The sequence below is a fragment of the Fukomys damarensis genome, unplaced genomic scaffold (genome assembly GCF_012274545.1).
Source record: "Fukomys damarensis isolate Sample0158 unplaced genomic scaffold, DMR_v1.0_HiC HiC_scaffold_15, whole genome shotgun sequence".
In the NCBI taxonomy this organism is placed as follows: Eukaryota; Metazoa; Chordata; class Mammalia; order Rodentia; family Bathyergidae; genus Fukomys; species Fukomys damarensis.
In genome coordinates, this window is record NW_022900927.1 from 19,648,282 (window position 1) to 19,670,718 (window position 22,437).

At 45.4% G+C, this 22,437-nt stretch overlaps 1 protein-coding gene across 1 annotated transcript; it reads left to right on the forward strand.

Annotated features, from left to right (window-relative positions):
- Positions 1-11,474: 11,474 nt before the first annotated feature.
- Positions 11,475-21,137, forward strand: Amhr2 (anti-Mullerian hormone receptor type 2). The gene is made up of 12 exons (XM_010609402.1): positions 11,475-11,485; positions 12,056-12,260; positions 12,479-12,728; positions 12,960-13,151; positions 13,427-13,501; positions 13,693-13,805; positions 13,907-14,137; positions 16,977-17,091; positions 17,237-17,409; positions 17,600-17,747; positions 17,886-18,022; positions 20,691-21,137. Exons 1-12 carry the CDS (start codon positions 11,475-11,477, stop codon positions 20,985-20,987), a joined length of 1,947 nt encoding a protein of 648 aa, XP_010607704.1. The 3' UTR covers positions 20,988-21,137.
- The last annotated feature ends 1,300 nt before the right edge of the window (positions 21,138-22,437 follow it).

Below are 22,437 nucleotides of genomic sequence, written 5' to 3' on the forward strand. Positions count from 1 at the left end.
TTATTTCCTATGGCTGAGCCTTGTTGTGACACATCAAGCTTTCTCCAGATGTTGTCTTGGCTTCCCACCAGAGTAAGCATTCATATGCTCTGCTTTTAGTTTATATATACAGTATATACATAATGTTTTTCCTTTCTTAATTTTGTTTTTTTATTTGGGATCAGCTTCTTGCACTCCTTTGCCGGCTCAACCCTTTCTGTCTTCCCTTCCCTCACCTAATCACTTCATGTTTTGTTTTTGGCAAGGATCCCTTGATGAGGCACTTCTGTCAGTCTTTGCAAGACCTTAGTCTCAGCAGCAGAATGAGAAAACTTTGAAGCCCAGTCTGGGGCTTGAGGTAGCTGTGGAGGGCATATTCAAAATACTAATGACGCAGGCACCTTAGTGCTGGAGAGTCAAAGACATCTCCCTTCATCAGCTGGTATAAGCATCAAGAGCTACAAGTCTTTCTGTAGAATTGTATGAGATCCTTTGAAGGAAATAATCTGGAATCTGTTTTTATAAAATATCAAAAAATGGCCAAATAAGTAAGGGCCCAAAGTAGGAAAAAGATGTGCTCAGAAGAGGAAGTGACTCATAGAAGTTGGGTTCAGGAGTTAGTAGAGAATTTGGACTTTGATACCGTAGTCTTCCAAGGTAGCTCTGAGCCTTGACAAATGGGCTTCTGAGTTCATGCTCTGAGAGGAAGTATACTTCCTCTTTTGAACATCCCCAGTAGTTTCTTTCCCAATATTAAAGAGCATCAGCCAATGGATCTATGTCAGGTTTTCATTCTACAGAACTCCAGAACATGTGCTAGTGGCAAGACAGTGGTTCTTAATGGTTTTTTTCTCCCCATAACTCTTCCTTGTATGTACTTGGATGTTTCCTAAGGGAAAAGGAAGCACGTGATCATGGGAATGATATCCCAGAACAAAAAGAAATCTTGTCTTACCACTGTGGATTGTAGGAGAGATTGGGAGAAATCATCTTGCTTTCTCCATGTTCTGATTCCAGAAGAAACTGATCCAAAAATTGTAGCGGCAGGGAACTCTCAGTGTGTTTGACACTGAGATTTAAATGCAACCAGAATTGTCCTCAAGGCCCAGCCATTAAAAGCATTGACTCTCTTGACTTTCTGGTATCTTGTTAGAGAACTTTTCACTGTGAGGAAGTGTGGAAATGGCTGTGTGTATGTGTGTAATCTGTTAGGTTGGGGATAGGTTTTCTGTTAGCCAATATTAAGAGACCTGCAATAAAAAATGACCCTGATCTGACAGAAAGTGAAGTGTTTGTGCATGACTGTGTGTGTGAATGTATGTTTGTGCCTGTATATATCTACATACAGATGAGAAATTATATTTGAAATTGTTAGAAAATAAATTGAGATCAAAATGCCTTTAGGCCATTACCTAGAAGTCTGTTTTAAAACCTAGGTATGTTCCTGAGGTCATTTCTCTGCTTATGGTAAAACAGTTGCAATTATGAATGGGGGATATTCTATTGCACTTTCTAAAGAAAAAACTATTTTTGTGTTTGCAAGTAAAATGAACATCCAGATCTATAGCAGAGTCCTTGCTCTAAAGGTTTTTTATCTTGGCTACAAGTAGATGATGCTGTGGTTTTACTATACATTTTATATAAAATCTGTCCAAATTAAGTTTTGGATAAGTTTGTATTGTCATCCTGAAATATAATACATAGCAGTTAGCAATAGCCACTCCATTTGGTCCTCTCTTTGCAGACATAATACTGTTTAAAACACTCAGGAACTATTGCATGGAATCTTTCCCCAGATCAGTTTCTATTAATGATGAAATAAAAGTCACCTGTGCCCAGCCACCATCCCACCCTTACTCCCACTGAAAGTAGAACTCAAAGATTGTTATTTTATGTCTCTAATCATGTATTTTGACATCTTTTGGAGGAACAGGGCAGGATGACTCACTGGAATGTGCAGTATTTTGCTAGAGTATTTCAAGGAATTTTTCTCCAGTATGGAATTATTAGATACAAACTAGCTTAATGATGCTGAGAACCGTTACCTTTTAAATAAGCTTGTTTGATGGTGTGTTTCTCTTGAGTGAGAAGGTGCTGGTTTATCCTCCACACTCCCTTCATTAGCCTGACCATAAGGGAATTTACTCTATGTACAGTTCTTTCCTTTTTTCTTCTAACCAAGGAATCTTCAGATTCAGTATCTTTTTTAGCCCCTAAATGGAAGCAGCTTCTGTTTCCATCTTAGCGGGAGTGAGTCACTTAGTCTTTCCTAAGGGAAGTTAGGAAGCTACATTCCTTGAGTCAGGAGCTCATTACTGAAAATCCCCTTTCCCTGAACCTCTTTGGCCAGCAGAAACTGAAACAGCTGATATGCATATTGATTCTGAAAATTTTTTTCATGAGTTTTTAATTTTTTTTAATGACCAAAGCTTGCAGTGTGGGGGATGACCAGGAGTGGTAATATTACAACACTCATTTCCTTGTCCTTTCAGGTTGTCCTTTCATATTCATCTACTTATCACTTGTCCCTCTTTGTATAGAGTACAACCTGCACCATTTCCCTTCAGGGACCTCCCAGCTGGCACTCTGTGGGTGCTGTATAGAATGCAATTTAATGAATATTTCTTAGCCTGGTTTCAGAATAAAGAGAACCTTTGATCCCAGAAAAGTAAAGACTAAAGTATGGGATAAGGATTATGATTTGGGGAGGGTTGGAGACAAAAGCTGTAAATTAATATGGCTGATTTATTTCTACTATATACATATATATATTTTTTGCTTTTGTATATCCTATATAGGAAACTAAGCTAAGCATTGTATTTTTTTAACAAATCTGAGAAAGCACTATGAACTGCAGATGTTTGACTTTCAGAATATATTTTGTATTGTTAATACCTTCACATTGTGAATACTGGAAGCTGCAGATCTTTGCTAGGACGCAATACATTTATATACTTTTTAAGGGGTTCTTTCTGGGGGTGCTAATCAAGCCTCTGTTAGCTTTAGGGAGCCCTGGTGCTATGTGCTATTTTCATTCAGATGTAAGTACCCTGATGCCTTTTGGACCTTGGGATCAGATCAAAAGAGTTTAGAGATCAGGTACCAAGGAAATGAGAACAGTCTGGCTACCTCCAGTGAGGGGCTCTTTGTGTAACTCTTTCCCCCTAACCAAAGCTGGGTAGCCTCTTGGGGTTAGAAGGAGAAATGTGAAATCTCAGAGTTTCATCTTCCTTTAGAAGACAGCCAGTAACTTATGTACAAGGATGAAAGGCGGCAGCAGTAGCTTTGGGGAAAGGGAGGAGAGGATATGGCACTTCTCCAACCCCGGAAAACAGCTTTTGAAAAGTACTGATAAAATACGGGAAGGTTATTACTTTTATTTGGGAGACTGTGTTCTCTCTGGTGTCTGTCTTGGCTCTACTCTGGAGGTACAGACTTCTAGGAGGTTGAGCAGACCAGCTTTGAGGTTGACCTGTTTCTTTTGTCTGCCTTCTCTAAACACCAGCCCCCAGGAAGACATTAAGCAGCCTTAAGCTTAAATTCTTACTCCCTCTTTCAGACTTGGCTCACTTGCCTTAGAGTGAAGACAGAAAAGAAAATGGGAGTCCCTGGCTTCATTCTTCTCTTAGGCCTTCTCCCCTCTCACTTTTCCAAACCCAAAAAGATTTCCTCTGCAGCATTCGAGAGAAGTATTTTTTTTCCCCATTTGTTCCTACCTTGTTACCAAATAGCCCTGCATTCCTTGTCTTGGCTAGGGGAGCAGAGGTGCCATGATCTGTTCCCCAACTCTCCTCAGCCCCAGCTCAGTGTCAGGAAAGAAGACAAATAAGGTTAGGCTCGGGCTGGAGGAAATGAGGATTTAGTTGATACTCTCCACCCCTGGAGTGTGTGTTTTCCTATTTCTTGCCTTTGGGAATCACACTGTGCCTTCTCCATGGGGGAATGGGCTTTGGGCTTCGTTTGTCCAGCTTTCCTAGTAAATAACTGCTCTTGACAATGTGGACAAGGGTAGCTTTTCATATTTCTGATCATCCCTTTCTCCTGGTGACATCCCATCGCCCTTAAAAGTCTAGGGTATAAAGACTTTGGGGAGAATATGTTGAGATTGACTTGGGGAAAGACCCATTCTCATGGCAGCTGCCCCAGGGCCTGCTTTCTCTTCCCAAGTCTCATCCTAACTGGGGCAAGGGGTGGTGCTCCAATTTCTGGTGCCTGAAAAAGTTTCTTTAACACTGGCAATAACCAATCTCCATACCACTGTTGCCTTTAAGCCTCTTAATCTCATGCTGTGTTTGTTGGTTCCACTCTAGTTATCACCAGGCCTGTGTGGGTAAATAAATGCTCTTTCATCTTGCTCTTTTCCCCTTAGTCTTGTGTATGTACGATGCTAATCTCGTCTTTCAGTTTCTTTCTGTTCCTTTTGTATCTCTTGTTTCTCACACTCATTTGTTTCTGGGTGTTTGGGGGCTCTTTTGGGGGGGCCTTTTGTACAAAGATTAGATTCAATGTAGTCTATAGCTCCTTTGTAAACCAATTAAAAAAAGTTTTTTTTTTAATAAAAAGCCATGTCTCTGGTGTATTGAGAGGGTTGGGAATGGGGAATATATGGTTATAACTTCATATTCTGAACCCAGCATCTAAACAATGGATTGTGCTCCTCTACATGTTAATCAGTGCAGTTAACCTACACTTTAATCCCAGGTAGTTTCAGATCACTTTGTCACAACTAAATAGAAATGTGGAAGACCAGCTGGTCATGGTGAGGAACACATAATCCAGCCCTCTGGGAGGCTGAGGCAGGAAGATCAAAGGGGCAATTTGGAGCAAGGTCCTGTTTCAAGAAGAGTGGGCTGGGGTTGAGGATTTAACTCACTGGTGCCACTGCCTGCTTTGATCCCTGGTACCAAAAAAAAAAAAAAAAAAAAAAATGTGGGGTGTAGATGTAGCTCAGTGTTGAAGGCCCTGAGTTAAATTTCCGATACTGCAAAAAGGGGAAAAAGAAAAAGACCAAAGGCTGGGAGTATAGCTCAGTGGTAGAGTGCTTGCCTAGCCTTTGCCAGTCTCAGGCTTGGTTGGTTTTTGTTTGTTTATTTTGAAACAGGGACTCCTATGTAGTTCAGGCTGGCCTTGAACTGGCTACGCAGCCCAGGCTGGCTTTGAACTCTGAGCAATCCTCCTGCCTCAGCAACCCAATTTCTGGGATTACAGCATTATTCCATCATGCCCAACTGAGGCCCAACTTCAACATGCACACCCAGGAAAAAACATGGAGGTCCAAGAGGATCATGGATAGCCTGAACATTTTTTAAAATACACTTTTTATTTAAAAATTTGTTTTTCTTCTAGGGGAAGGGATAACTTTAGGTTTACAGAAAAGTTGCAAAGGTAATATTGAGAGTTTCCATGTAACCCTTGTCTGGTTTTCCCCCTTCACACTACCAGAATACACTGAAGCTGACATTGGTACATGAGCAAAACTGGGGGTTTCTCAGATTTTTCCATTTCTGTTCTTTTTCTCTTCTAGGATACATTCCAGGGTACCACACTGCATGTACTTATCATGTTTCCCAACTCCTCTAGGACAATTAGTCTCCTTTTTCTAAATTAAAAAAAAATAAAAATAAAATTATTTTAATGTATGCAACACATAATGATTATATTCTTCATGGGAAGTTGGTACATGTACATAATGTGTCAATTCTTTTTCCTTGTTTTTCTGTGACTTGGACCATCTTTGGGAATATTGGTCACATAACCTGTAGGATGTCCTCCAGTCTTGCGCTGATGGTGCAAGCTTGTAATCATAGCACTTGGGAGGCTAAGGCAGTAGGATTGTGCATTTGAGGCCTGCCTGGACTAGGTAACTAAGATCCTGTCTCAAAAAATGGTGGGGGAGTGTTTACCTGATGTTTTGCTCAATATTAGACTTAGCTTTTGCTCGTTTCTTTGTGACCAGAATCTCCCCATGTAGTTAAGGCTGACCTTAAACCTCACAGTGCAGTCCAGGCTACCCTTTAACTTGCAGTGGTCCTCCTGCTTCAGCCTCCCAAGTGAGCACTGGGATTACAAGTGTGTGCTACCATGCCTAGCCTGTTTTGTTGTTTGTAGGTTTTTTAAAAGAATACAACAGATACAAAATATCCATCTCATCACATCCTATCAGAAGCTATATGGTACAATGTTACTGATGTTAGTGTTTGCCATATTTCTCCACTAGAAAGTTACTATTTTTCTCTTTTCCTACTTTTAGGAAGTGAATTAGTGGGTCAGGTATGTAACTCACTGGCACCATGCCTGCCTTGCAAACCAAGGTCCTGAGTTTGATCCCTGGTACAAAAAAAAAAAAAAAAAAATTACTAAATCTTGTCCAACCTCAATGGGATTGATGGGAATTAAGCTTCACATACTAGAGAGAATAGTATCTACATCTATTATTTGGAATTCTTTAAGGAATGTTTATGCCTCCTACCCATTTATTTAGTCTTTATTTTTGTATGTATTAATATTTATTTTATACTTGTGTTATAATCTTAATATATTATCACTCAAATTCTCACCAGTTTTGGATATTGGGACTCTTTTAGGTTGACTCCTCTATTCCTTTAATATTTATAATATGTATCTTTGTGTGTGTGTGTGTGTGTGTCTCAATAATCCAGACTGGCCTCAAAATTAACCTCCTGCCTCAGCATCCTGAGCGCTGGAATTACAAGCATGTGCCTTTACACCTGGCTTCCTTTTGGTTGATTGGTTTATTATTGTTATTATTTTGATACGGGGATTGAACTCTGGACCACCTTATGCTTGCCAGGCATGCGAGGCACTAATGAACTACAATCCCCAGTCCTGTTTTTATTTTTATGCAGTGCAGGCTGACCTCAGATTTGTGGCGATCCTCCTGCCTCAGCCTCCAGAGTGCTGGGATTGCAGGTGTGCACCATCACGCCCGGCTCTTGCTTTTGTTTTTTGAGCACTTCGTTGTACTCTTGTGGTCCTGGGGATTGAACACAAGGTCACTCTACTACTTCAGCTACATCCTCAGCCTTTTATATCCATTTATGATCTCTTTCTCTTCCAGGATAATTTCTACCAGGGTACCACACTGCATGTCCTACACTTGTCATGTTTCCCCCGCCTCCTCTGGGACAAATACAGAACTTCACTAAGTTACCTAGGCAGGCTTTGAATTTGTAATCTAGCCTCAGCCTTCCAAGTAGCTAGGATTTCAGTCAAGTGCCACCATGCCCAGCTACTTTCTTGCTTTCTGATATGCAAGATGTTTCTGGTTCATCTTGTATTTTCCCTGCCCCAGCCCTGGGGTTGATGATTTTTCTAAGGAGTCTTTAGTTTCTTTTATTGGAAAATGATATTTAGAAGCCCAGTTCTAGCCCCAACATATTTTATAGTTAATACTAGACGACAGCGAACATTAAGTCTGAATTCTAGCCCCTTCTGAGTTTAAGTTAATATTGACAGCTTTCTTCTTCTTTTTTTTTTTTTTTTTCTTGTGCCAGGGATCAAACTCAGGACTTTGTGCTTGCAAGGCAGGTGGCAGAACCACTGAGCTAAATCCCTGGCCCCAGCTTTCTTCATTTTTCATCTGGCTATGGTTTCACATTTCTTTCCTTTTTTTTTTTGTGTGTGTGCTGGTGACCGAACTTGGGACCTTGCGCTTGTGAGGCAGGTGCCACTGAGCTAAATCCCTGGCCATTTGATATTCTTTTTTTTTTGGTACCGGGGATTGAACTCGGGACCTTATGCTTGCAAGGCAGGTGGCAGCACCACTAAGCTAAATCCCAGGCCCTTGATATTCTTATACATCCATCAGCAATGTAACATTTTATTTTGTTATTTATTTATTTATTTATTTTGGTACCAGAGATCGAACTTGAGACCTTGTTCTTGCGATGCAGGCAGCAGGACCACTGAGCTAAATCCCCAGCCCTATTTTAAATTTTATTTAGTTTTTTGAGACAGGGCCTCACTATGTATTACAGGCTGGCCTCGAATTTGTGGCGATCCTCCTGCGTCAGCCTCCCAAATGGGGGATTACAGGCGTGCACCACCATGCCCAACTCCATCAATACTCTTTTTTTTTTTTTTTTTTTTTTGGTACTGGGATCAAACTCAGGACCTTGCACTTGGAAAGTAGGCAGCAGCACCACTGAACTAAATCCCCAGCCCACCATCAACACGTTTTAAGATTTGATTTTATTTGGAATTTACTTGTCTGTTTTGAGGTGTGTGTTTGTGGTTTTTCTGTGTGCAGCCTATAATGAACTCATGATCATTGTGTCATCCTTTCATTTACATAACATTTTTTAGCCTTTACTATGTATGGGTTACTAAGTTAAATCGAGAGTAAAAAGCTAAACAGGGTAATAGCACATGCTTGTAATCCCAGCCTTTGGGAGGCTTGAGGCAGAAGGATCCCACATTCAATACCAGCCTAGGCAGTTTAGCAAATCAAAAATTTTAAAAATGGGGGTATAGCCATGGGAAGGCCCTGGGTTCAATCCCCAATAAAAAGAACAAGGGGGGGGCATGTGAGAAGGGAAATAATCCTTTGTGTTCCACATCTCAATGATATTGCCTGGCCCTTGATCATTTATGCTTAAAACCTCAGAATCATCTTTCAGTTCTGTCTTACCTATCAATATTCATTTTGATTACCAGTCCTTTGATACTACCTATAAAATGTATCTCAAAATTTTTGTCTATTTTATGAGATTCCCTCAAAAAGAGCAAACCCAGGCTGGTCTGAACTCCAGGGCTCAATCTTCCCGCCTTCACCTTCTGAGTAGCTGGGAGCATGCCTGGCTTCATCTGTGTGTTTTCCCACTGTCCCAGAACAATGGTTATTGCTCAGGTCTGGTAACTGATCTCCTTAAGACCCAGCTATCCTTTTATTTTTTAATCAGGGATTGAACTCAGAACCTTGTGCTTCTGAGGCAAGCATAAATCTCAAGGCCTATCCATTTTTTATATTCCTCCAAAGTCCCTGCCTAAAATCTTTTACTTTTAGGACAATTCTAAGCTCCTTGGTTTAGAATTGAAAACCTTTCTAATCTGGTCCCAGTCTATCTGTATGGTGATTTTCTTTCTCATATCCCATATTATTTCCTTCCCCCCTTAACTCCCCAAACACACATGCTTTGCTCTTGCATTTTTGTGCCTTACTTCTTGCCATTCTTTTTGCTTAGAACAACCACCCACCTCTTAAAATCATTGTTTACCTGTGAGATTTAAATACCCTTTTTTTCTGAAGCCCTCTTTGGCACCTTTCTTCCCTTATCTTCTACATCTTAGGCATAATTAGCTTATATGATCTTTCTACTTGTATAGTTCTTATTCATATCCCTAGTATGACACATAATTTTCTGATTGCTTATTGATATATGGCTTTTTTTTTTAAGACAAGGTCTTGCTGTGTAGTCCAGGTTGACCTTGAACTCACTACTAGCCCAGGCTGCAGCCTCCCAAGTGGTGGGATTATAGGCGTGTGCCACCACACGGGCTGCCTCTAAACTATGAGATCTTGGAGGGGAGGAGTCATTTCTGTCTTTGAAGGCCCAGCACCTAATAAAATACTTTTTCCAGACTGGGATCTAATAGGTATTTGCTGAATTAAATGAATAAACAACTCATTTTTAGCTCTGTAGTCAGTAGGATCAAGGGTAAATAGCTGGATCACTGCTGGTTTGAATTAGAAACCCTAATGAAAGTCACTGTGTATGTAGAATCCAGGGCAACCTATAGTCCCTCCTAGGATGGGGTCCTTCTTCAGGACCTTCCTAATCCTTCGACTCTTCCTAATCCTTTGACTCTCATATTATTACCATCTCTAAACTGCTGGGGAATTGAACCCAGGATTTTGTATGTTCTGGGTTTGAGAAGCTACAGCCCTAGTCCTACCATTTTTTTCACCTTTTCTTTTTGGTACTGGGGATCAAACTCAGGACCTTGTGCTTTTGAGGCAGGCATGGTGCCACTGAGCTAAATCGCTGGCCTACCATTTCTACTCTAAACTCTTAACTGCACAGAGCAGTTCCTGTCAAACTGGCTGGATTGTTTCTGTCTTCCAAAGGATTGGTTTTTCAAAGTTTTGCTGAGGCATCTCTGCCTTTTTGCTTCATCCGTACCCTGCTCTCCCACTCTGGAGGAGATAGTCTCCCGAGACATTCCAGACAAAAAGCTATTTGATGTTCAACTCACCACCACCACCACCCCAGATTTATCTGATCTGAGGGCTGGTGAAGGAAGCACCACATTCCAACCCAGGGCTGGCCCTGCAGACTCCTAGAAGGGCCCAAAGAAGGATGGGCGGCTACCTCTGGCTCTAGTCATTCCTTGAGCTGCTGTTTCACAACTATTGGAGCTCTCAGTCTTCCCTCATTTCACTCAGACCCCAGCAGCAGAGTCAGTGCAGTACTCAGATTCTCATCCTAGACCTAAACTAGATCATTCTGAGTTTCCAGGCAGCCACTAGGGGGCCAAAGTCAGAAAAACGGAACTAGTCCACTTGCATTCTAGTTCTCATAGGAGCCAGCTGCTCACGTGTGGAAATGACTGGTTTGTTACTCAGGGGAAGAATCAGGTGGAGTTAGGTTCCTGTCTGTTGCAACACAAGCCATAGACTTCCATCTGCATGCTGACATGCCCTTTACACACCCTGTGCATTTAGAGTCCTGCAGCTTAATACTTGGTGGAAAAAAATACTTAATAGGAGGTGTTCTGTGTGTATTAGTAATCAGAGAGGGCATTGTGCCCTTTTGCCACAGCCGTAGTTTCTCCTATATCTGCTGACTTCTGGTGGTGAGAATCTGAACTGTTTGCTCCCTTTCTAGTTAGTGGCCTGCTGGCAGATAATCCTTTGTATTTTGTCAATCACACAAATTCAAATATTGAAATGTTGCTTTAAATGGAAATATTTTTTTCATTGCTGGATTTTGTATTTGTTTTCAGGTAGCATAAAAACAGAGCCTGGGCTTTGGAATAAAACTTACCTAGGTTCAAGTCCCACCTCAAGCTATTTTCTACCAGAATAACCTTGGACAACTTACATCTAAACTGAATTTTCTTATATGTAAGGTGGAAATAATAATAAATGCCTCAGTGGGAGAATTAGACGATTGTAAAATGCATAACCCTGGCTGTGCCATTGCACACACTAGGTGCTCAATAAAGAGTTGTTATGACCTCAATAATGGTGATTTGCTCATTTTATAAGCCCTTGTTTTGTTGTTGTTGTTGTTGCTGTCTTTGTTTTGTGGTACTGGGAGTTGGATCTAGGTGCTGTACCACTGAGATTCATCCCCAGCTGTTTTTATTATGATTATGGAGAAATATGCATAACAAAATTTGCCATTATAATCATTTTTTTTTTTTTTTTGAGACAAGGTCTCACTATGTAGCCCAGGCTGATCTGAAAACTCATAGTGATCCTCTTGCCTCAGCCTCCCAAGTGAGTGCTGTGATTACAGGAGTGTGACACCATGCCTAACTCGTAACCATTTTATTTTCAACATTATTTTTTAAACTCTGAGAAATTTAATATATACTTTTCAATTCTTGAGTTTGGAAAATGAGATCAACTCTAGTATAGGTTGTGAAATCTCCTGCCCAGAGAGCTACAGATCTGAGGCCTGTATAATATAGGTTAGAAGGAATATTGGGCAAAGAGCGGTAGTGCACACCTGTAATCTCAGCACTCTGGAGTCTGAGGCAGGAGGATTCCCATGAGTTTGAGGTCAGCCTGGGTTACATAGCGAAACTCTGTCTCAACACCCCCCACAAGCCCCACCCCACCCCCCAAAAAACCCGAAGATTTTTGGGCAGTGCTGCAAATCTCTAACCATTTGACCTTACTTTGGTTTCCAGCACCTAATCTTCCAAGGTCAGCAAAGGGCAGAGATTTGAAGTTAGGTATCACTAGGTTCTAAACTAGGCCTGCAAGCCCCCTCCTCCTGCACTGCACAGAAAAGAGGAGGTGGCTAAAGAGAGGAGGATATGAGATTGGTTTTCTGCTCCTCCCTTTCTTTCCCTGTTTTCCTCACACCCACCCTCTCCCCCACAGCAGCCATCTCTCCCAGAGACTGGATAGGACACAGGGGGTGGAGTTGGGGACGGAGGGCTTGGAAGCTCCACTGTGTCCTGCATCTGAAGAAAGCTTTGGCCAGGGGCAGCTGTCCTGGCTTATGTCATTGTCCTCCTTCTGCCATCCTTCAGAGGGATGCTGGGGACACTGGGGCTCTGGGCATTGCTCCCTGCAGCTACGCAAGGTGAGTGTCTGCAGGAAGGGGCAGGGTCTTTCCACCCATCCAATGAAGCAGTAACCACCCCTTTGGGACAGTGGTGAGGACTGGAGGCGAGAGGGTGAAGGGTAGAGCCGTGTGCCCTCAGTGGGGTGGGGGGTCAGGTTGCTTTGCTGTCTGGGTTTCCTCCTGTAGCTTTACTACTGCCCCTGGGATATGAAAATCATGTTTTGTCTACCCTTTAGGCGACTATTTTTGTCCCTGCATTCACTCCCTTCTTAAATCCTCCCCTTTCCTCATCTTGGGCCTCAGCACCCCCAAACAGGCGGATCTGTGTGTTCTTTGAGGCCCCTGGAGTGCAGGGAAGCACAAAGACATTGGGGGAGCTGCTAGATGCAGGACCAGGGTCCCCCAGGGTTATCCGCTGCCTCTACAGCCGCTGCTGCTTTGGGATTTGGAACCTGACCCAAGGCCGGGCCCAGGTGGAGATGCAAGGTGAATGGCAAAGTACACGGCAAGTGATAGCTAGGGTGGGAAACAGGCACGTCCTGGGGTATGGGTGGCAGCCAAGGGGGAATGGGCGAAGTGGAATGTGTGGAGAGAAAGAAAGCCCATGTGAGATAGAAAGGATGCCTCTAATACAGAAGGGATTTATCCTCTCCATCCCCAGATCCCATTGTGCTCTCACCCTCTTTTTCTCCCCTTCCCCTAACTCTGCTCCATCAGGGTGCCGAGACAGCGATGAGCCAGGCTGTGAGTCCCTCCACTGTGACCCAAGACCCCGAGCCCGCTCCAGCCCTGGCTCCACTCTCTTCATCTGCTCCTGTGGCACTGATTTCTGCAATGCCAACTATAGCCGCCTGCCACCCCCAGGGAGCCTGGGGGCTCCTGGTCCTCAGGGCCCCCAGGTCGCCCCAGGTAGCTGCCTGTGTGTGTGTGGGTATGGGGGTGCTGAAGCCCAGGGATGGGGCCAGGTTAGGATGAGAGGTAGAATCAAGGCCAGTTCTCACACTGCCCCATCCTGTGCTTTCCTCCTCCTGACCTTGGAAAGTCGGTTGCCCTGGTGACTGGGAGATAAGGGGACTATGACCAGGATGGGGGTGGTTGTGAAGCAAGCTCTCTGAGGAGGGGAGAGAGGTAGAGAGCTGTTTGGGGCAGTACTTACCCACCTACATTCTTGCTTTGATGTCCAGGTGAGTCCATCTGGATGGCACTGGTGTTCCTGGGGCTGTTCCTCCTCCTGCTGTTGCTGGGCAGTATTGTCTTGGGTACTAATCTACCTCATCTTTCTCTCGTTACACCAAGACCCTGCCCCAAAACACTGACCCCTTTCCAGGACACCCCCCATGCACCTCCACAGCCTGCCTTCCATTACCTGACACAAGACCCCCTTCCCACAAAGTCCCCTGCCGCATCCCTGCGCCTGTGCATTCTGACCCCAGGCCCTTCTCTGCCCCAGCCCTACTACAAAGAAAGGCTCGCAGAGTGGGAGGTGGGCCAGAGCCAGAGCCAGACTCAGACAGAAACTGGAGTGAAGAGCTGCAGGAGCTGCCCGGGCTGTGTTTTTCTCAGGTGCCCTAGAGTGGGAGGAAAGGACCCTCTGGGCACTGCTGAAGGTGCTGGGAAGCCTAGCCTAGCTCGTAGGCCTGCAACCAGCACAGTGTCCCCTCCAGGTAATCCAGGAAGGACGTCACACGCTAGTATGGGCCGGGCAGCTGCAAGGTGAGCTGGTAGCCATCAAGGCCTTCCCTCCAGGGGCTGTGGCCCAGTTCCGGTCTGAGAGGGCGATGTACGAGCTGCTGAGCCTACAGCACGACCACATTGTCCGCTTTATCACTGCTGGCCAGGGAGGCCCTGGCCCTCTCCCCTCTGGGCCCTTGCTGGTACTGGAACTACACCCTAAGGTGAAGAGTAAGGAATGTATGTTTAATGTGTATGCCTGTGTGTGCGAATTGAGGTGGGACCCTAACCACGGTTATTCTTTTTTTGCTTTTTGTTTGTTTTGAGACAGGGTCTCTCTGCATAGTTTGGGCTGGTCTTGAACTCACTATATAGCCTAGGTGGGCATCAAACTCATGGCGAACCTCCTGCCTCAGCCTCCCTAGCGGTGGAACTTTTTTTGTCAGTTTTTATTGTTGTTGTTTTGTTTTGTTCTTTTATTATATTATTTATTTATTTTAAATTTTGTGAGGCCAAATCTCACTATGTAGTTCAACCTGGCCTTGAACTCATTATCCAGCCCAGGCTGGCCTCAAATTCATGGTAATCCCCCTGCCTCAGCCTCCCATCTGCTGGGATTCCACACTTACTCTTTTGCTTTAAAGTTTTTCTCTAAACATTTAGATCAGTTTTTTTCTTTTCTTTCTTCTTCTTCTTCTTTCTTTTTTTTTTTTTTTGGTACAAGGAATTGAACTCAGGAAGTTTTTTCCTTTTCATTACACAAGCATTACATGTTTGTTGTTTTCATTGTGTTTCGAGTTAAAGTGGCACTGTGCTGCCCAGGCTGGCCCCTGAACTCTTGGGCTGAAGTGAACTTCTTTCCTCAACTTTCCAAGTAGATGAGACTGTAGGTGTACTTTCACTCATCCAGCTCACGTTAGTGTTATTGATACTATTTTTGTTGTTGTTGTTTTTATTTTATTTATTTTGTTTTTTTGAGACAGGGTCTCACTATGTAGTTGAGACTGACCTGGAACTCACTATGTAGCCCAGGCTGGTCTTGAACTCACAGAGATCCTCCTGCCTCAGCCTCCCGAGTGCTGGGATTACAGGCGTGCACCACCACGCTCGGCTGTTGTTGTTTTTGAGACAGGGTCTTGTTATGTGGGTCAGGTTGACTTGAACTCACTATGTAGTCCAGGCTGGCCTCAAACTCATGGTGATCTTCCTCCCTCAGCCTCCTGAGTGCTGGCATTACAGGTGTGATCCTGGCCATTATTATACTTTTGGTATTTTGAGACAGAGTCAGTATGAAGCCCAGGCTGGTCTCAAACTCATAATCTTTCTGCCTCAGCCTCCCATGTACTGGGATTACAGATACTCATCCCACTGCATCCTGCCTCCCTTATCTGTATTGTATGGGTTAAAAATACTAACATGAAGCCAGCTGTGGTGGTACATGCCTGTTATCCTAGCACACTAGAGGCTGAGGCAGAACAATCATGAGTTCAAGGCCAGTCTGGAATATTGTACATAGTGAGACCTTTTCTCAAAAACAAACAAAAAACCAACCTGGGGACCAGGGATTTACCTCAGTGATTCCACTGCCTGCTTTGAAAGCACAAGGACCTGAGTTCAATCCCTGGTACCAAAAACAAAACAAAATAAAAAAACAGCCTGGGAGTTAGTCATGGTGGCACATGCCTGTATTCCCAGCACTCAAGAGGATGAGGCAGTAGAGTGGCCAAGAGTTCGAGGCCAGCCTGGGCTATGTAGTGAGCCTAAAGCCAGCCTGATCTACATAGCATGACCTCGTCTCAAAAAAACAAAACAAAATGGCCAGGGATTTAGCTCAGTGGTGCTGCCATCTGCCTTCCAAGCAGGAGGTACCAAGCTCAGTACCCAAAACAAAATTTAAAAAAAGCAAAAATTAGGCTGGGGATTTGTCTCAGTGGTTTCACCACCTGCCTCACAAGCGCAGGGGCCCAAGTTTGATTCCCCAGTACCCCCCAAAAAAATTAGCCCTCAAAAATTAGTCTTAGCAAGACCCTGTCTCAGAATTTTAAAAATTTTATTTAAAAATGGCAGGGGCTGGATATGGTCAATCAGTCCTATAATCCCAGCACTCTTGGGAGGCTGGGGCAGGAGGATCTCAAATTTGAGTCCAGCCTGCTGTACAATTTAGTAATTTAGTGAGACCCTGTCTCAAAATAAAACAAAACTGCTGGGGTGCCGGGTATTTAGTTCAGCTCAGTGGTTCCGCTGCCTGCCTCACAAACACAAGGTCCCAAGTTTGATCCCCAGTACCCCAACCTCCAAAAAAATTGCCGGGCATGGTGGCACATACTTGTAATGTCAGCACTTGGGTGGCTGAGGCAGGAGGATAGCCACGAGTTTGAGGCCAGCCTGGGCTACATGGTGGGTTCAAGGCCAGCCTAAACTGTATAACGAGGAGGTCTTGTCTCAAAAATAAATAAATAAAAATAACATGGAAGTGCTGGGAATGCAGAGCAGTGAGAAGGTCCTAGGTTCAATCACCAGTATTACCAAAAAAAGGAGAAAAATGTATACCTCTAGGCATAGCACTCTAACCCATTCTTATGTTCACTTTACAAATATTTACAAACTATATGGCAGGCATTGTGCTAGATGCTGAGAAAAGCACACACAGTCCCTGCCTTTACCCATTTTCTGGACTAGCAAAGGACACTAGCAAAGCTGGGTGTGGTGGCGCACGCCTGTAATCCCAGCACTCAGGAGGCTGAGGCAGGAGGATCATCAGGAGTTTGAGGCCAGCCTGGACTACAAGTGAATTAGTGAATTCCAGACAGCCACATGCACAGCACCTGGGTCACAGCTTCTGCTCAGTACAATCGATGTAGAGTTACTGTTTTCCCAACCATCTGACTGGTGCACCTGCTCACTCTTCCCCTGCCAGCTGTCTTGGCCTGGACCTAGCAGGATGTGTCTCTGCAGGGGAGGTAAAAGGGTGGGGAGAGTCTGGCAATTGAACTCTGCTCCCTGGGCTCAAAAAATCCATCGCCTCTAGCTTTGTGTGTCCTTCTTCTCCCTGCTTTCCCCCAGGGCTCTCTGTGCCACTACTTGACCCAGCACACCAGTGACTGGAAAAGTTCCCTGCGGATGGCAGTATCCTTGGCCAAGGGCCTGGCATTTCTGCACGGGGAGCGCTGGCAGCATGGTGCGTGAGCTGGTTGCAGGAAGCCAAGGGGTTCAGGAGCCACACTGCTGTGTGTCCAATTCTCCCTTAGCTGGGAAGGGAAGGATGAGGTTAAAAAAAAGAGCTGAAGAAGTCCCAGGTGCCTTCAGCCATGGTCTCCCCACAGGCCAGTATAAACCAGGCATTGCCCACCGTGATCTGAGCAGCCAGAATGTGCTCATTCGGGAAGACGGGTCATGTGCCATTGGAGACCTGGGCCTTGCCTTGGTGCTCCCCGGCCTTTCCCAGCCTCCCACCTGGGCTCCTGCTCAGCCTCGAGGCCCAGCTGCCATCATGGAGGTGAGTACTCTGGACATGGGCGAGGCGGGGATGGCAGTGGAGCTGCCAGGGGAGTGCAGCGATGGTGGGGCCGTGTGTATGGCAGCAGGGACACTGCTGAGCCTGCTGTGGGGAGGGTGTTGCAGGGGTCCAGGCTGCAGTGCAGGTCACCACACAGGTGACTCCCGGCCCTCCACGCCTTTCTCTCCAGGCTGGCACCTACAGGTACATGGCGCCAGAGCTCTTGGACAAGACTCTGGACCTACATGACTGGGGCACAGCCCTCCGGCGAGCAGATGTTTACTCTCTGGCTCTGCTCCTGTGGGAGATCCTGAGCCGGTGCCCAGATTTGAGCCCTGGTAAAGTCTCTTCCCTTAGTGTGCCCTATCCACTCCTTCTAGGCTCACCCACCTCCTGTCCCCCTTCCGGGCAGCTTCTCAACGGATGTAGGAGGCATCCCGGGGCAAGCTGACACCTGGTCCTATCCCTCCCCGCAGACCGCAGGCCACCACCCTTCCAGCTGGCCTACGAGGCAGAAGTAGGCAGTGCCCCTACCACCTGTGAGCTCTGGGCCTTGGCAGTAGATGAGAGAAGGCGCCCTTACATCCCATCTACCTGGAGCTGCTCTACCACAGTAAGAAGCCTCAGACTGGCCAGCTGGGGACCTTTGGGGAGGGGGCTTCAAGGAATTTTCTCCCCAGGCCAGTCCATCTACTCCTGCCTCCTCCCATCTGCCACAACTCCTGGAACTGGGGCAACTGCACTAGCCTTCTTTTCACCTTCTTCTACCCTGTCTCACAAATCTTCTTCCGTCCACCTGAGATACCCACCTTCCTGCTCAGCCTTGACCTGACTCTCCTCTCTGCCATCAGTTAGCCCTATTCCTCAGTCCTCTCCTCCAGGAAGCCCTCCCTCACTGCTCCTTCCCTGAGCTCTGTCCTCAAATGGTGTCTCTCCTGATACAGCAGAGCCCAGAAACCCAGCTAGGACTCCTTGTACAGTGCCATAGATCTGTGCTTCTTCTGTGGAGCAATAAAATCCAGTTCTTGGCTGGGTGCAGTGGAGAATGCCTGTAATTCCAGCTACTTCCAGAGGCTGAGGCAGGAGGATAAATTTGAGCTCAGACCAGGCAATTTAGCTACTCCATAAGTCCCTGTGTCAAAATAAAAAAGTAAAAAGGAGGGCTGGAGATCTAGCTCAGTGGTGCCATTACCTGCTGCCACCTGCCTCGTAAGCACAAGGTCCTGAGTTTAATTGCCAGTACCAAAGAAAAAGTAAAAAGGAACTCAGTGTGAAGGCCCTGGGTTCAACCGCAATGCACAAAAAATAAAATACACAGCTGGGTGTGGTGGTGCACACCTTTAATCCCAGCACTTGGGAGGTTGAGGCAGGAGGATCACCATGAGTTCAAGGCCAGCCTGGCCTACCCAATGAGACCCTGTTTTTAAAAACCAAACCAGGGCTAGGGATGTAGCTCAGCAGGACAATACTTGCCTGGCACGTGTAAGGCGCTGAGTTCAATTCCAAGTGCCCCCCCATAAATAAATAAATAAATTTTAAAAATTAAAAAGTGTTGGGGATGTAGCTCAGTGGTAGAGTGCTTGCCTGGCAAGCTCTACCCTCTAGGTTCACTTTGAAGTACTATCAAAAACTAGTTCTAGGTATGAAAGGTTGGATCAGAGGCCTCACAGTCGACGTTCAGTGGTCTGAAGAAATAATTTCTTGTTTTGGTTTTTGAGACAGGGTCTTGCTATGTAGTCGAGGCTGGCCTTGAACTTTCAGCTTGGCCCTCCTCTTTCTGTCTCCCATATACTGGGATTATAGGTCCCAAGATGTGGAGCCGCATGCAGTGCACAGATTATTTCTTTTGTGTGTGTGTGTGGTACCAGGGATCAAACTCAGGACCTTGAGCTTGCAAGGCAGTTGCAATGCCACGGAGCTAAATTCCTGGCTTCAGATTATTTCTTTTTTGGGGGGGGGCATTGAGACAGGGTCTCACTATGTAGTTGAGACTGACCTGGAACTCACTATGTAGCCCAGGCTGGTCTCCAACTCACAGTGATCCTCCTGCCTCAGCCGCCCAAGTGCTGGGATTACACCACGCCTGGCTATCAGATTATTTCTTAATGAATGTCCCTTCTGCTATCCAGTATAAAATATCTACTGCCCATGTGTCTATTGTGTTAGCTAAGGAAGCCAGGCATTGTTTGCAGAATACCCTGGTAGCTTGAGAAAAAGGAGAGTGTCTTAGTTACTTTTCTCATTTCTGAGACAAAATACTGGAAACCAAAAATTAAAGGAAGAAAGATTTATTTCAGCTCATGGTTTGTAGTAAGTTTCAGTCCATAGTAGGTTAGCAACAAGGCAGGGCTGCATGACAGAAGGGAATTGCAAAGGAAAAACTGTCCATGGCAAAGCAAGTAGGAGATAGTAAAGCAGCAAGCAGCAGCAGCCATAAGCCTGAATTCTCTCTATCCTTTTATAGTCCATCCTGGCCTCAAACTTATTGATTAGTGCCACCCACACCCAGGGTGGGGCTTAATCCCAGTATCACATGCCCTAGATCCAGGCAGCTCTGAAAAGCCACACCTATGAGGGCAGGAGGCTTTGGAAGGGGACATCTAAACAAGGCATAACAGAGGGTAATTTCTCAGTAGCATGCTAAATTGTCAGCCTGAATCAGCTTCTCAGAGGAGACAGTGGACCCCAATGCAAGGGAATGAGCCTCAGGGCTGAATTTCAGTGAGGGGGATGAGAAAGAGGCTTCAGAAAGGATCAGGAATGCTGAAAACAGGAGTGATATGGCTGAGTTGTAGTTCAGTGACAGAGCAAGTGCAAGGCTCTGGGCTCAATCCTAGCACTGGGGAAAAAGAAAGAAAGAAAACTCACACAAAACAAAACAAAAATCACACTGAAAACCAGGTGTGGTGGGCACTGAAGATGACTTTTTTTTCTGTACCGGGGATCGAACTCGGAACCTTGTGATTGTGAGGCAGGCACAGTGCCACTGAGCTATATCCCCAGCCTGAAGATGACTTTTAAACCTGGGGTCCCAGATCTTGGGTTTAGGTGGGCACAGTAGTACACTCCTGTAATCCCAGCTACTCAGGAGGCTGTGGCAAGAGGATTGAAAGTTTAAGGTCAGCCTGGGAAATTTAGCAAAACTCTGTCTCAAAATAAAATGTGTTTTAAAAGGGCTGGGGAATTTCTCAGTGGTAGAGTGAACTTGGGTTCAACCTCCAGTATTGGGGAAAAAAAAAAAGATTCCAGGATCAAGTCTGCCTCTCCGCCATTCCTCCCAGGACCCCGGTGGGCTGAGGGAACTCCTAGAAGACTGCTGGGACGCAGACCCAGAAGCCCGGCTGACAGCTGAGTGCTTGCAGCAGCGCCTGGCCACTCTGACCCATCCTCGGGAAGCTGACTCCTTCCCAGAGGGCTGTGAGCTTGTCTGCTCACCTCGCTGCCCAGAAGACTATCCCTCTCCTCCGGCCCCTGTTATTCTCCCCTGCAGGCCTCAGCTAAGTGCCTTCCACTCCAGCGTTCAGCAAAGCCCTGACTCCAGGAATTCTCAGCCTGCCAGTGCCATTTCTCTTGAGTAAACTTGCAGTTTATGTGGAATCTTGTATTTTCAGACGTAAATGTGGTGATCATGTACTGCATGGACTGCCTTATCATGGCTTTCCCATTTACTAAATCCTTGGATTCTTCTGTGGTACCAAGTCCACAGTGGTCCTGACCAGTATGTAGAGGGTGGCATGCATAGGAAAGAAAATAAAGTCAGCTTTCCTGACTCTTGTTCTTGGCTTTCTCCCCTTCCTGTGACCCTGGACCATTCCCATTCTCCCCAGGGCCTGCAGCATTTAAAAGGTGGGATCTCCTGCTGGGCACTGGAGAAAAAAAGCCTGAACACAATGAAGTTACTTCCCTGAAGGTACTCAGAGACCTGAAGCTCCCACTGGGAGGTCCCATCCAAGTTCAGGAAGCTTGAGCCTAAATTCCTAGGTCAGCAAGGAGTCCTTGGCCTCCTGAGGTGGGAGCAGTATGCAAGAAGAACAAGAAGAGACGAGTAGCAAAAAAGTGCAGGGTGCGTGGTGGGAAGAGAGGAAAGGGAATGTGGGAAACTTTAGGAAAAGCCTTATGAGTCCTGATGGGAAGTTCTTTCTTTATTTCTTTATTTCTTTATTTGGTAACGGGGATCAAATTCAGGACCTTGCAACTTGCTTGCACGGCACGTGGTGGAACCACTGAGCTAAGTCCCCAGCCCCTCCTCCATTTATTTTTATCTTGATCTCCCCCCACTGCCATACTGGAGATTGAACTCAGGACTTTGTGTTTGCCAAGTGGGTGCAGTGCCACTGAGCTACATCCCCAGCCCACCATTTATTTTTATATCCACCCTCACACTCTCCACAACATACGCTGAATACTATTCTCTGGATAATCTTGAAACACAGCTTTCACGATTTCTTGCCTCTGCTCAATAGCGAAATTGTGCTTCCCATGACAGTCCTGTTCGCACCATTTTCAGAGCAGGAAATTTAGAAGTTTAGAAATATGTCTAAGGAGCTGGGTGTGGTACCACACACCTGTAATCCCACTCTCAGGAGGATGAGGCAAGAAGATGGCCTCTGGAATACATAGTGATTTCAAGGCCAGTTTGGACTACATGGTGAGAACCTGTCTAAAAAAAAAAAAAAGTAGGGGTGGGGGCATGTGTCTCACTCCCCATCCCTTACCAAGGATCAAACGCAGGACCTTGCAGTTGCCAGGCAGGCATGGCACCACTGAGTTACATTCCCAGTTTCAGCTTCCAAATAATACAACAAAGATTGTCAGCCATTAAAAATATTTAACAATTTAACAAGGCCGTGTTTCAAAATAAACAAAAGAAAAGTACAAAGGCCATGACTTCAATCCTCAGAATGGAAAAAAAAAAGTTAAAAAGCTGAGTGGAATGGCACATGTTTCTAATCCCAGCTACTTGGGAGGCTGAGGCAGGAGGATTCCTTGAGTCCAAGCCAACCTGGGTAATATAGTGAGATCTATTTT